Raw genomic sequence first — 20,722 nt, 5'->3', positions numbered from 1 at the left:
ACAAATATCTCTGAGGCTTTTGCAAATGAAACCCAAATATCTAATATTGATACTTGTTTGGCTGTTTTCTGCAGAATAGTAGCTACGTTACAATTGATGTTTAGTTTAAACTTTAATTAGCTCAAGTCCTGACTAAACTGAAATTTTCTACCTGAGTATAATTTTTGAAATGCCTCCCTTCTTGTTAGATGTATTTGTGTATAATTAGGTTTTGCTAAGAAATTGTTATTTTTAAGGTAATATTTTTAATATTGCAATTAGCCATTTGACAGTTAAGATTTAGACATTAAATGATTAATAAGATGTAGATATAAATTGGTCTTTTATTGTATGAAAAAGATTTATTGTAGCAAATATTTGGATATAGATTTTAAAATATTTAAAAATCTTTGTTTTCCTTTCAAAATTTTAAATAAATCCTTTCATAATTTTATCTATTCTTTTGAGGTTATATTTTTCTTTTAAAATAAAAATATTCTTTTAATACTCCTGACAAAGAAATGCTGACTGAAACTGGTGCTTGCTTTGACCATTTATATATTTTTCTGACACGTTTTGTTAAATTTGAATTATATTTTCTACTTTCACACAAGTATTTTTTCTTGGCTTTTTGTGAAGATTCGTGCTGACAGGTGGTTATATGCATCATTTTGAAATACTGAAACACCTTATGGAAGGTGTTACCTGGACAATTAATTTATTATAAAGTCACTGATTTCATTTTCTTGTCCAACAGTGTTTCAAAAAAGAATTGGAAACCATAGGCCTGAACTAAGTAGCATAAGCTGTAAATAGCATTCATAATCTGTGTTTAGTCTTCTCAGTATAGCATGGTTACTGTCATGCTTCTTATGTTCTCAGAATGGTGTACAAGTACCTTTTAGTATTTGTATTTATCAGAAGTGGCTTTTAAAATACAACGTACTGAAATTTTTTAATGTTATTAAATACTCTATTTGCTTTTACAGTGTGACTTAGTTCTGTTTCTGCATTTGTCTATTTCAGTTTTTAGCCAGCAAGGTTGCTAGCAAATGTTTGCTAACCTTCATGCACTGAGTCTACTTAATATTAAAGAATAATCATGTGACTCTACTAAACAACAGAAAACTTCACTTTTTAAAAGTTTGGTATTTACTTAATTAGGTAACTAAAGGCAGAATTGTCTGTTTATCTTCTCAAAGAATATACTAAAGTTTACCCTGGATTGATTTATTTGAAAGAAAAAGTAAATGGTTATCTTTGTTTTCTGATTCTTGAAATAGAGAAAATCATATTCATAGGGATGCTTCCACATCCCCTTTTTACAACCAACAGTTGTATTGCAACTAGCCATGATAGAAAGCTATTTTCAATATATTTTATCAGCTAAGAAATAGAATGGAATTAGGTACTTCAAAGAAGTGGCTTTTTATGTTGTTGTTGTTTTTCCAGTTCAAGAGTAGAACATAGGAGCTTCTGGGTGGCTCACTTAGTTGAGCTTCAGACTTTTAATTTTGGCTCAGGTCAGGATCTCAGGATCATGGGATCAAGCCCCATGTCAGGCTCTGCACTGAGCATGGAGCCTGCTTAAGATTCAATCTCTCTCTCTCTCTCTCTCTCTCTCTCTCTCTCTCTCTCTCTCTCTCTTCCCTCTGCACCTGTCTCCCACTTGCACATGCACTCTCTCTCTCTCTCTCTCAAATTAAAATAAATAAATAAATAAACAAACAAACAAAACAAAACATATGTTTCTTCTGGGACATTTCATTGTACTGAAAAATAAATTTAGATGCATTTATAATTATAATTAGATGCATAATAATGTCTATCTGACATTATTAGAGGAGAGGTTCTCCACTAGTGACATTGAAAGATAATTTTGTCTTACTATTTTGAGCATAACCTTCTTTTCATTTTAGTTTCCTTGGGAAAAAAATTACTTTTTTGTCACTTGTACCTTAACAAATATGTTGGGATTATATGGAATTATTATGGAAGTATGTAAAAAATTATACTTTATCAATGATGATAACACTTGTATTTTGTTAACAATGTAGAAGTTAAGGACAGCGTGTTCATTTGTTTAAGAATAATATTCCAGGGACACCTGGGTGGCTCAGTCAGTTAAGCGGCCCAGGTCATGATCTCACAGTTTGTGGGTTTGAGCCCCACATCAGGCTCTGTGCTGCTAGTTCAGAGCCTGGAGCCTGTTTCGGATTTTGTGTCTCCCTCTCTCTCTGCCCCTACCCTGCTCACACTCCATCTCTCAAAAATAAATAAGCATTTAGAAAAATTAAAAAAAAAAAAAAAGAATATTCCATTGGATTAGTAGGAGGAAGTAAACTCTGTGTATTACTACACTACTTGGAAATATCTTTATGACCACAGATTTAGGGAAGACTTTAAGACCAGAAAGCACTAACCATTAAAGGATGAGATGACGAAATTTGACTACATTAAAATTAAGAACTGTTTATAAAAAAAAATACATGGAATAAAAAGACAAGTCATAGAATAGGAAGTTATTTATAAAACACAGTTGGTAAAGGGCAGTATCTGAAATACATCAGAATTGCTATATAAATCAATAAGAAAAAGATAGGCAATAAGTTGTGTTTTGTTTGTTTGTTTTTTAATGCACAAACGATCTAAAGAGGTCCTTCACAAAGAGAAAGTTAAAATGACTAATGTGAGAAAATGCTCAACATCGTTAATAGTCAGGGACCTGCAAACTAGAACCTTATGGATATATACACACACATATATATCCACACATATACATACACATTGATAATACACACCCAACAGATCCGCAAAAATAATAAGTTTGTCAATATTGATGTGAACATGAATAAGGAGAAAGGAGAACTCTTACACACTATTAGTAGAAAAATAAACAATTTTGTTATCCTTAAAATTGAAGACACACATATACTATAAGCCAAAATTTCTGCTTCTAGGTTTAAACTTAGGGAAACTCACGGACATATTTGTGTGTGTATATATATACATACATATATACATATACATATATATATATACAGTGTGTGTGTACACACACACACACACACATACATATGTTGACTAGGATACGTTTCAGAGTATATTTGTGGCACCATTGTTCATAAAAGAGACAAACTGGGAACAACCCAAATGTTTATCTACAATCAATGGATAAAGGGTGATATAGTCATGCAATAGGATTCTAATCATCAATGCAACTGAATGAAATACCTGCTTGACATGCTGGTAAAGAATGTTTGCAAAAGTCAAGGTAGTTACTTTTGAGAAGAGTGGATTGTGATCAAGAATGGCACTGGGAGGTGGGGAGGATCTTACAGGATTTTGGCAATTCTGTGTTTTTTATTTGGGTGGTAGTTATGCAGATATTCACTGTATACATCAAATTACACATTTATGTTTTATGCATTTTTCTGAAGCTGTCTTTCACATATTTAATAAAATAATTGCAAGTAACAGAGTACACTGTTGTTATTTTTTGGATCAATTTATCAAATTTCTGTGTTTGAAAGGGTAAATAAGGATTAGACCTTTCTCTTCAGGAATTCACAGTCAAGTATGGAATATGAACATGAAAAGTAATTGAAGCAGATTGTGATAAATATGGTAGTACAAATGTATGAAATGCTCTATGTCTCAGAGAAGAGGACTGCTAACTATGCCTACACAGTCAAAGCAAGGCCTATCAGAAGAGGTGGCCTTAGGTCTTCAGAGGTACCCTGGCATTCTAAAAACAGCATGAATTTTATTTTACTATTTTTTTTAATTTTATTTTTTTAATTTGAGAGAGAGGGAGAGAGCATGTGCGTGCAGGGGAGGAGCAGAGGGAGAGGGAGAAAGAGACTTTCAGCAGTTTCCACACCCAGTGCAGAACCTGATGTAGAGCTCTATCTCATGACTGTGAGATCATGACTTGAGTGGAAATCAAGAGTCTGAAACTTAACTGACTGAATCACCTAGGTGCCCCATAAAAACAGCATGAATTTTAAAGTTAGACCTAAGTTTCTATCTGCTCTGACACTTTGACTTACTGACATTAATCAAATTACTTAATTTCTGGGAGCCTTGATTTCCTCAATTCTATAAAATAGTTAATATTTGGGATTTTTTAATAATTTTTTTTGTAATGTTTATCTTTGAGAGAAAGAGAGAGCATGAGCAGGAGAGGGGCAGACAGAGGGAGACAAAGAATCCAAAGCACAGACCCCAGCGTGAGGCTTGAACTCACGAGCTGTGAGATCATGACCTGAGCTGAAGTTGGACACTTCACTGATGGAGCCACCCAGGCACCCCAACATTTGGAATTTTTTGTGGTGTTTTAAAGATTAGAAACTAAAGCACTAGCATAAGTGTCATAATCACAAATGTTTTTACAAATGGATATTGGTTGCTTTATTGTTTTCATTAATGTGTTACTTATCATTGATGAATGAATCAGAATTAGGTAGAAAATTGGTTAAAGGGATATAGACTAAGTGAGGAAGGATGTCAAAGTGGAAGTCTAATAAACTAATGGAATAGAGAAGGCTGGGTGAGTTTTTATTTTCATTTTTATTTTTCCCCATTAAAAAAAAATATTTGAGAGAGAGAGAGAGAGAGAGAGAGAGAGAGAGAGAGAGAATGCTGGTGGGGGAGCAGCAGAGAAAGAGGAGAGCAAGAATCCCAAGCAGGCTCCTTCCACACTGTCAGTGCAGAGCCCGACAGAACCCAACATAGGGCTCGATCTCATGTACTGTGAGATCATGACCGGAGCTGAAAACAAGAGTTGGACACTCAACTGACTGGGCCATCCAGGTGCCCCTATTTATTTTTTAATTGATGCATAACTTACATATAGTTAAATGCACAGCTTTTTGAATTTTAAGTTACACATAGACACATGTAACCAGTTCCCAAATCCGCAGAAGACTCCCTCATGCCCCTCAAATCAGTTCCTCCTACAACAAAGATAAACCACTGTAACAACCTCTAACACTATAGATTAGATTTGCCATTGCCTGAACTTTATATAAATGGAATCATACAATGTGTGCTTTTTTTTTTTTTTAAATGGGAAGACATGGCTTCTTTCGCTCAATATTTATGTCTGTTTTCTGTAATAATAATTGGCTCTTTTTCATTGCTGTGCAGCATTCCATCGTGTAAATATACTGCAATATATTCTATTAATAGCCATTTGAGTTGGTTTCAGATATTGGCTATTAATAAAGCTGCTTTGAATATTTTTGTACTTTCTTTTGATATATATACAACCATTTCTTTCAGGTATATCTAGGATTAGAATTGGTTTGTGTAGAATACCCATATATTCAGATTAAGTACATACTTTCAAATAGTTTTCCAAAGTAGTTATGCCCCTTTATACTCTCATCAATAGCAAGTAGACTTCCAGAGGCTCCACATTCTCATCTGTACTTGGAAAGTGTTAGCCTTTTTAGTTTTAGCATTTTGATGGGGATATAGGTCTCTGTATCATTGAGGCAGTAGGGAGAATAGCAGGAAGATAATTTACTGCTAAAGTCACTGATACACAAACTTGGTAAAAAGTCATGATCTGAAACCGTTCTGCTTTTTTTTTTTTTTAAGTTTATTTATTGATTTTGAGGAGTGGGTGCACAGGAACAGGGGAGGGGCAGAGGGAGAGAAATAATCCCAAGCAGGCTCCGTGCTGTCAGTGAAGAGCCAGACACTGGGCTGGGTCTCACAAACCAGGAGATTATGACCTGAGCCAAAATCAAGAGTGAGACAGTTAACCAACTGAGCAACCCAGGCGCCCCTGTTCTGCATTATTAATAATTATGGTCAATAATAATGTGTCATAGGCTTTAGGATTTTGTCTATAAATATCACTTTAAAAAATTAAAGGAGTGGGGCGCCTGGGTGGCTCAGTTGGTTGAGCGGCCGACTTCGGCTCAGGTCATGGTCTCACAGTTTGTGAGTTCAAGCCCCGCGTTGGGCTCTGTGCTGATAGCTCGGAGCCTGGAGCCTGTTTCAGATTCTGTCTCCCTCTCTCTCTGTTCCTCCCCGCTCGCACTCTGTCTCTCTCTCAAAAATAAATAAATATTAAAAATAAAATAAAGGAGTAATTTTAAAGTATTTTGAATACCCACACATGGTGGAAAATAAAAGCCTAAGAAGTAGGCTTTTGCTTCTAATAAATATGCTTTTATTTTACACGTCTTTAGGAAACCAGCTTTATACAGACTAAAGTGTCTAGAGTGACACTTTGTGCTTTGCTTATTTTGGAATTACCCTTGAAAACTTAGTGTACAATCTGGCAATATTTCCTTTTTAAGGCTTTTGAACATTTTTGTACGTTCCTTGCACATTATGCTGATTATCTACTTGTATTTATCCTTAGTTGAAACTCCCAAGTATTTGACCAGACTTGGCATCTTGCTTTATCCCTCTATAATTTTAAGTAACTTGGGAGTCATCAGGGCCAGCTTCTAAAATAACGATTGGCAAGTTTGAGGTATAGAGAATCTTATAAAGTGGTATATTCATTTACTGGGTTTGGCAGGTAATATACAACAAAGGTTTATGATGTCCTTTTTTAACATTAGAAACTTTCTGTGAGACTTATTTGCATGTCAAAGTCTATTCAGATTTATAACTTTCACTTTTGTTTTAATTTACTATTACGCTTTTAAAATAATGTGTGAAAGTAGAATGGTTTCTACTTCAAAATGGGTGTTAATCTAATAAATGGATTGGGCTAGATTCAGCTGAAACCCAAGATCTCAGTAGAGAAATTGAAGTGAAAGTCTGTTCTTGTGAGAATAAATGATGTCATTTTTTTATATTTACAATATATACTTTTAGAAAATTTTATTCTTTTGTACATATGTGTAGAAAATCTTTGAAATAACTTATGTGAGTTTGTTAGTATCAAGGGTTACATATTAACAAAATGTTATTATTCTGAGTAAATATATAACTTCAGTTTGCTTTATACTCAAGTCTAGAATTTTGGTTATTTAAAATTTCATGTTGCATTTATGAAAGTTCTTTTCCCCCTAGTATTGGGTTTGAGTGATCCTTCTCCTTACCATAGTTGGGAGGACAGGGGGAGATTCCTTCTTCATATTACAGAAAATAATTCAACCAAATCTCTGGATTAGGAAATTGGAATGGATTTGTTTTTAGCTAATATAAACCAAATGCAGAATAAATGGTATCACTGGTATGTTAGAACTGATTTCTAAATGCTTCAGGCAGTGGTGCTACTGATGATTTTTTAAGTGCTGCTTTATGAATAATTATATATATATATATTTATTTAATACAGGCTTTTATTGGACTTAGAACAAATAATTATAGGGAAGAGTTAATAATACTTTCCCTCAAAAGTAGAAAGAACATTATTAAAATGAGTACTCCTTTTACTTGACACAAAAATTTCAGTATTAACATTTCTCTCATTGTATTATAATAACATTAATTTGTTAATTGCCTTGGCACAGTGTTACATTAATGTGTTACATGAGTGCAGGGATCTGTGCATGTTCATCCCAGTGCATTGGTGTATTTTAGATTTATCTTTTTACAATTTGTGCAGCATTAGTGCCAACGATCATCTTAAGAGTCAATATTAACTGAATGTGTACTATGTGGAAAATGCTATGCTAAGTGTTTTCTTTTTCTTTCTTTCTTTCTTTTTTTTTTTTTAATGCTAAGTGTTTTCTAATGGATCCTCATGTAATTCTCACAGTAAGCACATTGTTAGATTTTTTTAAGTCTGTCCCTCAACCTAGATTTTTTTCCCTAGTCTCTCAAAACCAGTTCTGGAGTTGTTTCCAATTTGGCAAGAGGTGTGAAAAGTATGTTGAGTTGTTTCTGTCAGTTAGGATTCTTCATTAGAAAACAGCTCACTAGAATAAAAGCTCCACGAGGCCTGAATTTATGCAAAGTGTTCTGAGATCACAGAAAAGAGGTCTTGAGCTTGATGTTGATGGATTCAGGAAAAGACTTCATTGCCTTTGTAAGCCTTAATTTATTTTAAAGAGTTACTAAGCTACATATGATCCCTTAGAAATCTTTTAAACTATAATAGTTTAACGCTATGTTTGGTCTAGGCTTTTTATACCAGTGTTCATAAAATATAATGTATATTTGAAATTGGATGACTTATATGCCTCTACTTTCTAATGCTTACATGCTATATAGTAATATTGAAATGATGACAATGTGTTTTAAAGGTTTTGACAGAGGAAAGGAAGACATTTCTCAAAATAAAGATGAATCTTCACTTTCTATGTCAAAGAGCAAGGTAAGCATGTGCTGTCCCCAAATACATTATTATGGCATTTTTCTAATATTTAAGATGAGGAACTACACTAAAATCATATCCAATTTTTATGACATGTTTTTATGTTGGTTTATCTAAACCATGATCCACTGGGGTTGGTGTGGCTGCTGTTGGTTACTTGGGAATACAGTCTGTTGGTAACCAGTGTGTTCTCTCCAGAGTTCTGTTGTTTCTGGTATGTCTATTATAGTAACAGACCGAAGTCTGAGGGTTCCATTCAGATAAATTCTCAGGATTTGTGTGTGGTTTTGTTTTGTTTTAATTCTTAAGTGTTTTGAGTTTATCTGAATGACTATCAAAATACATACATTTTACCAAAGGCTGAAGATCTCCTGCAGTAGCCTGCAGTTGAAAGATCTCTTCTTAGATAGAATAAGATAAAGTTTCCTAAATTAGTGATTCTCAAACTGGGATACTTGTGCATATTCTTACTGTTGAGAATTTGTTCTTTAAAGGGTAGATATTCAAATTTGAGAAACATTGTGTAACACATTGGTTTTCCTTTCTTAATTCACGAGGTTTGCTATAATTTCTTAAGGAATTTGACTTCTGACTATTATTTCTGGTCAGGTTTAATAGCAGAAGCAGCTTTTGTTTGTGGAATCAAACTTCAGTGACTGTAAGAAAACCTATTTCTTAAACTAGTAAATTCTCTGCTATTCTCAGCACTGGATTTTGGTTTTAAGGGGCGCCTGGGTGGCTCAGTTGGTTAGGCGGCCGACTTCGGCTCAGGTCATGATCTCACGGTCCGTGAGTTCGAGCCCCGCGTCGGGCTCTGTGCTGACAGCTCAGAGCCTGGAGCCTGTTTCAGATTCTGTGTCTCCCTCTCTTTGACCCTTCCCTGTTCATGCTCTGTCTCTCCCTGTCTCAAAAATAAATAAAACGTTAAAAAAAAAAAAAAAAAAACCTTATTTTTCTTCCACAGCTACTGGTCTGCAGCTGTTCTTATGTAGCAGTTGTGGCATACCGCTGTGGGAGAGAAACTGTTCCATGATTAAACACCTCTTTCTTAACAAAATTGAAGTGGGCATATGTGTGACAAACAGAAGATGAAAAAAACCCTACATTTTTGTTTCCATTCATGGGAATGATTGGGAGGAGTGATATGTATATATAATTTTACATAAATTTTATCCACACTTTTCAAGTATTCATTACATAAATATCATATGTGTAAAAGTACTCGGGATGAAAGTTTAATAGTAATTCATATATATATAAAACATATGAATGAGAAATCCCTTGATCATTTTATATGAGATGTGTTATTAAAGAAAATTAAAGAGGAAATAATTTATCTTGGGTCTTCAGTGCTAGAAATACAATGAAATTTATAGAACTGTAAAGACCTATTTTCAGGCAGTTAATGCCAGAATTGGTGAATATGTAGTAGAGCAGTATTCCTATTCAGAAGCCTAAATACTTAAATACTTACATATCGCAGTCACCCATATGAAGTCTCTAAATTGGGAGGTGGGCGACAGAAAGCAGGGAGCCTGAAAAGAAAGTTTACATACCTTACTGGAGCAGGGTGCATTAATGAAAAAAGCACAGCCTTTAAAAATGCACTTTGAGAACAACAGCACTGATCATATATGACTCTTTAATTTGAATTAACTAAAATTAACTGAAATTAGAAATTTAGTTCCTCAGTTACACTAGCCACATCTCAAGTGCTCAGTAGCCACATATGGCATTTCTGTCATTCAGAAAGTTCTGTTGGACAGAACTGTTTTAGAATAAAAAGTGTGAGTTTGAATCTTACGTACATTACCTATATAGATACTAATTACAGTGATTTTAATAGCTATTTTGTATTAAGAGTTTACTGTGTGTCCTCTTAACTCTCATAACGATACTTGAGGATACGGGTATATCGGCCCCATTTTATAAGTGAACAGACTGAAACTTAGAGAAATTAAGTAACTCTCAAAAGAGTCAAAGAGGCTTTAGTTTTCTTGCCTGTGCAAGGCAAATAAGATCCACACCCCAGACTGTGATACCGCAAGTGCCTGGCAGAGTACCTAATAGTAGGTATTTGAGAATTCATTTTCTTTCTTTGAATAAGAATTACAGTGAGGGGCACCTGGCTGGCTCAGTAGGTAGAGTGTGCAACTCTTGATCTTGTGGTTGTGAGTTCAAGCCTCACTTTGGACATAGAGCTTACTTGAAAAGAAAAAAAAAAAAACAAAAAAAGAATTACAACGAATGACTGGGGATTCTTAATGTGATAACTAGTGTAAGTAAGATTATACTCATCCTGTTATTTTCCAAGCTGGAACCTATTGATTCCATCTTTAGGTTTAATACTTGTTAATTCAGTTAGCTGAAGAGATGCATAATTGCTAGTTTGTCCTTAAATATTTTAACCCATAACCTATTCTCTTGTTTTTCACAACAATCTTAAAATTTATACATTTGTCATTAAACTACATTCACATGGAATTCTGAACATTTTAGTCTTAAAGTTTTGTTATTCCTTCTTTAATCAGTGTGCATAACTGACTTTGTCTCTCTCTCTCTCAAAAATAAACATTAAAATTTTTTTTTTTTTTTAATTTATGAGTTATGCTAACAGCTCAGAGCCTGGAGCCTGCTTTGGATTCTGGGTCTCCCTCTCTGCCCCTCCCCCACTTGCACTTTGTCTCTCTCTCTCTCTTTCAAAAATAAATAAACATTAAAAAAATTTTTAAAAATCAGTATGCATAACTGAGCCCATCATAATTTTAACTGTATACTTTTCTGAACTTGATACAAAAAGTAATAATACTGCCATTTTGATCATAAGATTTGGGATTAAGTTATTTCTTAAAATACATGATTAAGACCAGTGAGCACAATGGAATATACCCTTTTTTTGGAATACACCCTTTTTTACCCCCGAATTTTTTTTACACCCCATTTAAAAAAATACGGTTTCTATTTCTCATGCATTCTGTAAATGAGTGTGAATTGGCAAAGTCAGTTAATGAAGTCATCCCATCTTCCTGTTAGCATTTTTATTTTAATGTTTATTTACTTTTGAGAGAGAGACCGAATGCGAGTGAGGGAGGGGCAGAGAGAGAGGGAGACACAGAATCTGAAACAGGCTCAAGACTCTGAGCTGTCAGCACAGGGCCCGATGTGGGCTTGAACTCATGAACCATGAGGTCATGACCTGAGCCAAAGTTGGATGCTTAACCAACTGAGCCACCCAGGTGCCACCCTGTTAGCATTTTTAAAAGAATTTTTACTTTAAAAGTTTGTTTTTAGTTTATTTATTTTGAGAGGGGGGAGTGGGGAGGGGCAGAGAGAGAGGAAGGAAAAGAGAAAGAATCCCAAGCAGGCTCTGCATTGTCAGCATGAAGCCAGAGGTGGGACTTCAACTAAAGAATCCTGAGATCATAATCTGACCTGAAGTCAGGTGCTTAACTGACAGAGCCACCCAGGCGCCCCTAAAAGAAATGTTGTCCATCTCAACAGAAGGAATTACCAGCAAGGGTACTGTGTCTAGTGGGATAAAAGGAATCCTGTTACAAGGATAGTGGGTTTTTGAGCCAAGATCTATTTATTGACTTGATTTTCCCCTCAGCCGTACATCTGCCTATCTATAGATACTCTGAATCATCTATCACTTGCTATAAAAAATATATTTACTTGGACATTTAAAAGGACTTTCCAAATCAGAATATCTGATACAGTCATAGTAACTTATTGTCATCATCATCCCTTATATATGTAGTATTTTTTAGTTTTCAAAGCAAGTTGAAAGTATTCTCATATAATGTTCATTTAAAGGTCAAATTTTTGACAGCATTTGCAATCTAGGAGATAGTCACAAACCTGAAACACAGTACATACAACTACGCTATACACATCATATACACTACCTCATTTAATCATCAAAGGAATCATTAATTCCTGTTGTTCGTGAAGATAAATCTTAAATTTGAGTCTGGCTGAGAGTCTGTGTGAATAGTTTTAAAAGGTGAGAAATCATTAAAAAGGTGGCCAAGAGCCTGAGACTGGGAATTAGGTAGACCAGGGAACAAATCCCAGCTCATCTACTTACTGCCCCTATGACTTTGGGAAGTTATTTTTAGTTGGTTAGTCTTGGTTTCCTTATTAGCAAAGGGGAGATACTACTACTATCTCATAGGGTTGCTGTGAGGATGAAGTATTTAGAATAGTTTTTGGTAAAGAATAAGTAGCCATGAATTTTCATTAGCATTTATTCTTCATTTACTAGTATCTAAGAAGTACATTATAACACACATTTTCCTATTAAGCTGTGGGAAATAGAAGTCATCCTGTTCTTCTGACAGTACCTTTGCCATCCTTGGCTTCTCAGCGGCAAGAAGAAGACAGAGACCTGTTTGGCTTGAGGAATTTTGTAAAATTGTTTTGATATCATAATCTGTGCCATTCTCAGAGTAAATTGTATGGTGTTTCAAGTCTAGTCCTGAAAGGAGTGACTTCAACAAAAATTTAATTGGGTTAACCCCCACCTCCAGTAGTTTGTAGTTCTCTTCTGTCTAGTTCAGCCAGTTATTATTACCACCACTGTAATAACCCATATTTTATACCTAGTAGCAGAGGCATTTTCAGGAGAGGTAAAAGAAGTGAGTTGCAAATGCTAGTTTAATTTTCGTTTTATTAATTCATCAGGTATTTGGTGAGCCCTTTCTTTTCCCCAGGTGTTACCTGGGTATCATTGGTGAAAAAATATGGTCCCTGCCTTCATGGTTTTTAAAATTGAGTGAGGGAGTTTATACCCAAAGTTTTTTGTTTTTTTGGGTTTTTTTTATCCGTGAGCACACCTAGTGATATGCACATTGGCAATTCAGCATTTGAAAGCCACCATTTGGATCAAGCCCCCCATACTTTCTTGGCACTAGGATCACGCTTAGAACTTTAAGTACCTGTGTCTAACAATAGATAAAACCATAGATAAAAATGAAAATCATAGAACACAAGGCACTAAACATGTTTAATTGTATTGTTCCAAGATTTACAGAAGCAGTTTTCATGTTTATGCTCTTTTATTCAGGTAAAGAATGTAGTTTCCTTAAAAGAGTATTGGATTAAGAGACCTAGATTCTGATCCCTGTATATTTATTATTTATTGTTAGTTTAGAAGATCATGATTTGTAAAATGGAGATAAAACCACTTGTTAAGTCTATTTTTCAAGGTTCTTGTGAAGATCAAATGAAAACAAATATAAACAAAGTCTGGAAACAAGTTTAAGACCATAATACTCAAGGGGCACTGGATAGGTAGGAAGAAATAGATGTTAGGAATATTGGTTTTTAAACACTACAAATGAGATAGTGTTTTAATACTAATTTCAGAAGATCTATATATTTCTTTCCATTGGAGAAGTAGCAATAAGGCAGCACGTGCAGTAACTTGCTAGAATACAAGTGGTTTGGTTTTTTGATTTGGAATATTTTAAGTGTTAAAAAATTAACATTCCTTTGGATACTTTTGTTTTAAGAATAAATAATTGTGTATGTTTCCTAGAAATAGTCTAGAAAATAGAATGCAAAAATTTACAAATGATCTTATTTAATCTTATAATGTGGTTTAATTTATTGACTAGGTTTTTTTTAAGTCTACTTTTTTTAGTAATCTCCACACCCAGTGTGGGGCTGAGACTCAAGACCCCAGGATCAAGAGTTGCATCCTTTTCTGACTGAGCCAGCCAGGCGCCCCTGATTAGCGTTTATTTTAGTACTTTTGTGGGTTTAACATGGATTAGTTTTTAACACAAATGCTTTATAGGGAAAATTGACATTTGAAGATTTGTATTTGGCTGTATATGCTGTATATAATTTGTGTATAATGTATATAATTTGTATAGGCTGTATCACAGTGATAAATGGGAAGAATGTCACAAACATAGCTTTAACATTAATTTTTATATGCTGTATGTATAGAATAAGTGAAGGTTTTAATTATTATTTCTCTTTTGTTCATTTCCCTGTGATTTCAGTCTGAATCTAAACTTTATAATGGCTCGGAGAAGGATAGTTCAGCTTCAAGCAAGCTCACAAAAAAAGAATCTCTCAAGGTTAGTTTCCACAGCTATTTCATAAATAACATTATGCTTTGCCTGTGCTTTTGAAAGTAGGATAACAGAAAGAGATGTATCTCCTAAAGAAAGAAAAATAATGTCAGACAGGCACACATAAAAACTGTTACTATTTGTGTGGCACACTGGAGTCAACTGAAAAGGCTACTTGATGACCATCCAGTGCCGCTTCAGGCCTCACCTTGCCGTCCAGAGGCTGAGGACTGGTGTATCTGCACAATTGTACCTGAGTTAGGCATATCACTGTGTTGTAGAACACATGATGGGAAGCTGTGATGCTTTTTGACATTCAAGTTTACTAAAAGTCATGGGCTGAATTTGGCCCACAGATAGATATTTTGTTTGACCCACACAATGGTTTAAAAATTCGCAGTAACAATTACAAGTTCAGATTTCCAACCCCTGTCTAAGAAATACTCCTTTTGGACTGTCTTCCAGAATGACCACAGATCCTTGACCTTAAGAAATAACATGCTTTCCAGTCCACTCTAAGTCCCTGCATGGTCTATTTTACCCCCCATTTTTTTCTCATATCTGATCCTATATGCATTTGTATTTGCAATCCCATATTAAATCTCTTAATTCAGATATGAATATTAATAAGGACCAAAGTCTGAAGTATTTTGGTTGTATAATTATTAAAACTTCTTTACTATTAAGTGCAACTAAGAAGGTTTTATAGCTAAGAGAAGTTCATCACTGGGAGTTTTTCACTACTCTTCTCTCATCTGTGTAATAACAACAGAGCAATAATGAGACTATGTTAATCCACTCCTGCCTTCCTAGACTATCTCACAGGTGACTTCTGAAAGTAAAACTTTAATATTTTGATTGAATAAATACCACTTTGTGGTTTCTTAATTATTTCTTACATCATAGTACAAAGAACGAACAAAATTGCCAGTTGCAAATAATCATAGCATTGTTTGTAAAATGAAAAACTGGTAACAGAGTGGATTTCCATCAGTGAGAGAACTTATTAAGAAAAATTATAGAAGCAGTATAGCATGGTGGTTAAGACTATGTCTTTTAGAGCCAGTCTGCCTTTGTCTGAGTTGTGCCTGCATGACTTACTAGCTGTGTGATCCTGGGCAAGTTACTCTCTGTGCCTCAGTTTTCTCATCTGTAAAATAAAGATAATAATTGGCCTACTGCCAAGGTTATTTCAAAGATTAAATGAGGTAGTACATGTAAAGTGCTAATTAGCACAGTAATTGGTGCATAGAATATGCCCAGTAAATATTAGCTCTTACTGAGATAGGCATGGAAATGCTCCAAAAAATATTGAATAGAAGAACCTTTTTTAAAAATGTGTTTAAAAAGAACCACAAAAACTGTATATTTTTTAGGTTGTGTACATAGAAAAGCCTGAAAGGATAGTGTTTTCTGGAAGTGTTAACAGTGGTCAGTTCTGAGGATTGGAATAGGATAGGGTATAATAAAGACAGCTTTAGTTTTATTTGTGTTGTTTGAAATTCTGACCATGAGATTGGATTCATGTAGTATTGTGTGACTAAAAGTAAAATTCTTCAAAAACATACAGAGCTAGTGATCAGAAAAACAAGATTCTAAACTCTAAAAATTCCTACCAGCTCTTTAAAAGTTCTTTTATCCTAAGAAGCTAGAATTCCAAAAGAGGTTTAGAATTGTACACTCTACATTCTATAGACCTAAAAATTTTGGAAAGAAATTGCCCATTTCTAGTGAATTTTTAATTTTTCTATTATTTCTGTAAAATAGGTGCAAAAGAAAAATTACCGAGAAGAAAAGAAAAGAGCCACAAAGGAGTTACTCAGTACAATCACAGATCCTTCTGTTATTGTTATGGCTGATTGGTTGAAGGTCAGTTTGTATTGAAGCTTGAATTCAAATTGCTGGATGTTTACCTACAGGAATAGGAAAGCCCAAAGAGCACCTAAAGCCTACAAGACAAAAACAACTCCTGGGATGATTGTTTTTCACTGGCAAACTATTAATTGTATCCCAGAGGTTCTCTGTTCTAGTCATAATGGGGAGAAGGAAACTTAATATTGTCTGTCTTGACAATAACACTGAAAATGGATAGCAGTTCTTTTTAAAGGGCTTTTTGATTTGTGTGACATTTATATAATCTAATTTTGCTGTTTAAATTAGCATTAGTATTTTTATAGGTGTGGCATGCATTATTGAGAAGATATGAAACAAAGTTAATATAAAAATTGTTATTTGGAAAGGATTAATTTTCAGAAAAACATGCATATTGTTGTTTCCATACCTTGTTTTGGCCTCTGGTTATTTCCACTTACTTTTATTTACTTTTTTATCATCCTACTCTTTCTTTCTCATTCTTCTTTGGTAGGAATCTTTCAGACTAAATGCAAAGTGTAAGAATGATCTTGTGAGACTCTGTCTCCCAGGCAATTTTAGTATCTGGCATTAATCTAAAAGTCACCCCAGCCCTGAAAGCTTTCTATTCTCCCAAAACATTGGTCCAGCCTCCAACGTATAATCCTTATGAGATCTTTTGTCAAAGTTCTCTTACTAAAATGGGAACCCAATGATAGTTTCCTTGTTAGTTCAGGTAGTGCTGGGATCTTCTTCAGTGTTGTGCTAAAGACACGTTCTGACTTATATTGACTCTACTTAGAAATCTTTATGCTGTATATCTCATGTGGGTTTTTCAGAGCTAAGCTTCCTCTTCTAACATAGGATTTCTGCAGCTAACCCCCTAAAAGTGTCCCTAACACATCCCCTGGCTGACTTTCTAAATCATAACCTTTCATTCTGATCATTTTCCATCCATGTTATACTGTCACATGTCCCAAATACAAAATGTTATCTCAGGGTAACTCTCCATTTGCTTCTCTTATCTCTCCGTTTCTTTTACATAAACATGTACTTTTCTCAAAGATTTTCTCTCTTCTTCATTCCTGACTCCAAACTCCCCATTTCTAACTTTTTCTTGTTTAGAGTTATTGTGGTATGCCTATTTCAGGGGTTAGGGAGCCCTATATTTATTTCATAATTCAGGTAAGTGCTTTGAGAGAGCAGATGTTTTATGGTAAATAAAAGGATAATCCTAGTTTTTATTCTAAGTAGATTAGCATTCTTTTCAGTATTGTGAATTCAGTGATTTGCATGGAAACATTTTTAACGGATGACAGAAATAGACATTGATAGGAAAAACCAGTTATAGACCTATTGACATAGCCTTAAACCCTGGGACGAGGAACATTTTGAGACTAGAGAGAGATTCATGTAACTGTGTTTTAAAATTTTTCCAAGAACTTAAATGGCACATTTTATGTAATTACTAAGAACAGAGTAACTTAAAAAAGGTAATTTTAGGGGCTCGAAGGAGGTTCTTCCCTCTTCCTACCACTCAGTGAATATTTAGGGAATGCCTGGTGTGCATGCTGGCAGTGACTTCAGTACTGTCGATGTAGGGGGTAAAGGGGGAAAGAATCTTAAAAGATGGAATAATCTTATACTCCCACAAATAAAATTACAATGGACGGTAAGAAGAAGAGAATCTTGGGACTAGGAAAAGTATATTTTAATGGCCCCTGAGCTGGCGTGGAGGGTTAGGAAAAGCATTCTATTCTACTTGGCACATTATTTTGAAACTGTTGACCTAGCCTCTAGGTAGACTTTAAGTTCTTCAGAAGCAGGAGCCATGCTTTTTGTCTTTCTGTGCAGTCCTTGACATCTAGTAGCTTAAAAAAAAATCTATTGAATCTTAAGTGTATATGTTGTAGAAATTTTAGATATTTGCCATTACTGAATTTGTATCTTGTGGAGCAAAAAAGATAAAAACAGCTTTATTTCCTAAATTAACTTATCTTTCTGTAGATTCGTGGTACTTTAAAGAGTTGGACCAAGTTGTGGTGTGTTTTGAAACCTGGGGTGCTACTGATTTATAAAACCCAGAAAAATGGTCAGTGGGTAGGAACAGTCCTTCTGAATGCCTGTGAAATCATTGAGCGTCCATCAAAAAAGGACGGCTTTTGTTTCAAACTTTTTCATCCTTTGGAGCAGTCTATTTGGGCGGTGAAGGTAAGCACTTTGTTATATAGGTGAAAGGTAAAGATGGCAATCTGTGAGTAGCACTGAGATAAATCAATTAACCTAATGATTGCTAACCTCTCTAAGCACTTCTAAATTTGCTTGTTTTCAAGTGCATTATTCCTCTTTTTTTCTCTACCCACAATGAATTGTGTACCAAAAGGCTTTGTTTACCTACCATTAAGATCTAACTTAAGGGATCTTAAGCCACCTGGGTGGCTCAGTCAGTCAAGTGTCTGACTTCAGCTAGGGCATGATCTCGTGGTTTGTGAGTTCGAGCCACCCATGGGGCTTTGTGCTGACAGCTCAGAACCTGGAGCCTGCTTCAGATTTTGTGTCTCCCTGTCTCTCTGCCCCTCTCCCGCTTGCATGTGAGTGAGCTGTCTCTCTTTGTTTCAAAAATAAATAAGCATTAAAAAAAACTATAAAAAGATCTGACTTAAAATTTTTTGAGGAAAATGTTTCCCAAATTTACTTTGTACCTTATAAACTCTTATCCATGGGGATTCAGTTTGTAGTGTGTTTTTAAAAATTTGCAATTACCAGAGCACCTGGGTGGCTCAATTGGTTAGGTGTCCAACTTCGACTCAGTTCATGATCTCACAGTTTGTGGATTCAAGCCCCACGTCAGGATCTGTGCAGATAGCTCAGAACCTAGAGCCTGCTTCAGATTCTGTGTCTTGCTTTCTCTCTGCCCCTGCCCCACTCATGCTCTGTCTCTCAAAAATAAATAAAAATATTTTTAAAATAATAAAACTAAAAAGCATAACTGTGATCACTCCTGTGTTATAAAAGCAGAAACTTAATCAGGAAAATAGAAACGCCTTATTTGATTAACTACCAAGGGATTCTACAAACAGACATTCCATATACACTAACAGAATTAATGAATTTAGTTTAAATTCTTACAAAGCAATAATTGTTTCAGTTTCTAAGAAGATCAGTTATACATGAATAAAGGGTTTAGATGTTCTCCCTTAAGGAAAACCACCTAATTGAGATGTAGAGTTAAAGTAGTTTCAGCTTAATTTTTTTTTTTTTTTTTTTTAAGTGTTGCTTAATTAGGCAGTATACATACACCTCTTAAAAACCTGGACTTTTAACCTTTATTTCAGTAGTCTGTAGTCATACCAGGAATAAATTTAGGATTAGAGAGTTAGTTTCATTCTGGAATTAGGTACTTCCCATAGGGAAAGAATTTAACCTATAGAACCTCTGTTAACTATATATCATGTGATTCTCAAGTAAGGAAAAAAAAAAAACCCTTTCAAAACCTTTTATGTACAGTATTCTTTACTACTACTCTTAGGAATTGTAAGGATTATAATTAATTTTTATTTTTTTTTTAATGTTTTATTTATTTTTGAGAGCGTGTGACTGGGGAAGGGGACAGAGGATTTGAAGCAGGTTCTCTGGTGACAGCAGAGAGAGCCTAATGCAGGGCTTAAACCCACAAACCGTGAGATCATGACCTGAGCCAAGGTCGAATGCTCAACCAGCTGATCCTCCCAGGTGCCCCAGAATTTTAATGAATTTTTAAATTATTAAAAATTTTTAATGTCAAATTTATTGAATTCCCAATACTGGTGGGAGGAAAATTTGCACAATTAGACAATCATCAGAATATTTTCCACAAGCAAAATATGCTCAGGATATTGTTTAAACACCTTCAAAGTCAGTATCTATGATTAAGTAAAAGTAATATTTGTGAGTTTTTACTTTGTATTAGGGACTCGAACATTTTATATGGACTCTTTTTTTCATACCTTTAAGGAGGTTATAATTTTCCCCTGTTACCTAGGTAAAGAGATTAAGGCCTAAAGAGTTTACCTAAGAAATTTTTCTAGCATGGAACCAAGCTTGAAACCTAAGCAGTGTGACTAGATCCTACTCTGTGATGGTTCTAGGAACTGGCTCATAAATTAGAAAGCTATTTGAAAATACCCAAGGGATATTACAGTATTAGTTAAAATTATATTGACTTTTTCTACTTTTTCATTTTGAATCTTTACCTTCTTTATGTTTATGCTTCTCAAATTCATTTTATTCTTTGATCTTACAACTTAAAATTGTTTAATATCAAAATTATACTGTGAGTTCATCCTCAGATTTCCTTCCCAAAGAAGAACTGCGTTCACCTAAGATTAGCCTTGGAGATACTAATTATTTAGGGTTCTTGGTGTTCTATATACTCCTAAAACAAATAACCCTCGCCAACAACAACAAAGACAAAATTCCATTTTCTTTCTGGAAAAATAAAATTAACTTTTTTAGTTAGTATTTCATAACAAGT

General features: G+C 34.6%; 1 protein-coding gene and 1 non-coding gene across 15 annotated transcripts in view; both read left to right on the top strand.

Moving 5' to 3' along the window:
• Window positions 1-20,722, top strand: part of OSBPL8 (oxysterol binding protein like 8) — a 150,865-nt gene that overhangs the window by 96,905 nt on the left and 33,238 nt on the right. For all 14 annotated transcript variants that reach the window (XM_042992796.1, XM_042992785.1, XM_042992792.1 and 11 more), the window contains 4 exons: window positions 8,202-8,272; window positions 14,287-14,364; window positions 16,126-16,227; window positions 18,217-18,420. In XM_042992796.1, the coding sequence (XP_042848730.1) occupies window positions 8,202-8,272; window positions 14,287-14,364; window positions 16,126-16,227; window positions 18,217-18,420 (455 nt within the window). The remainder of the gene's footprint in view (window positions 1-8,201; window positions 8,273-14,286; window positions 14,365-16,125; window positions 16,228-18,216; window positions 18,421-20,722) is intronic.
• On the top strand, window positions 9,229-9,359 carry LOC122240668. The gene has a single exon (XR_006220440.1). It is a non-coding gene; the product is annotated as a small nucleolar RNA SNORA41 (small nucleolar RNA).

This window comes from Panthera tigris, chromosome B4 (assembly GCF_018350195.1).
Source record: "Panthera tigris isolate Pti1 chromosome B4, P.tigris_Pti1_mat1.1, whole genome shotgun sequence".
NCBI lineage: Eukaryota > Metazoa > Chordata > Mammalia > Carnivora > Felidae > Panthera > Panthera tigris.
The sequence above is the reverse complement of the archived record's forward strand: the minus strand, read 5'-3'. Positions and strand labels throughout refer to the sequence as shown.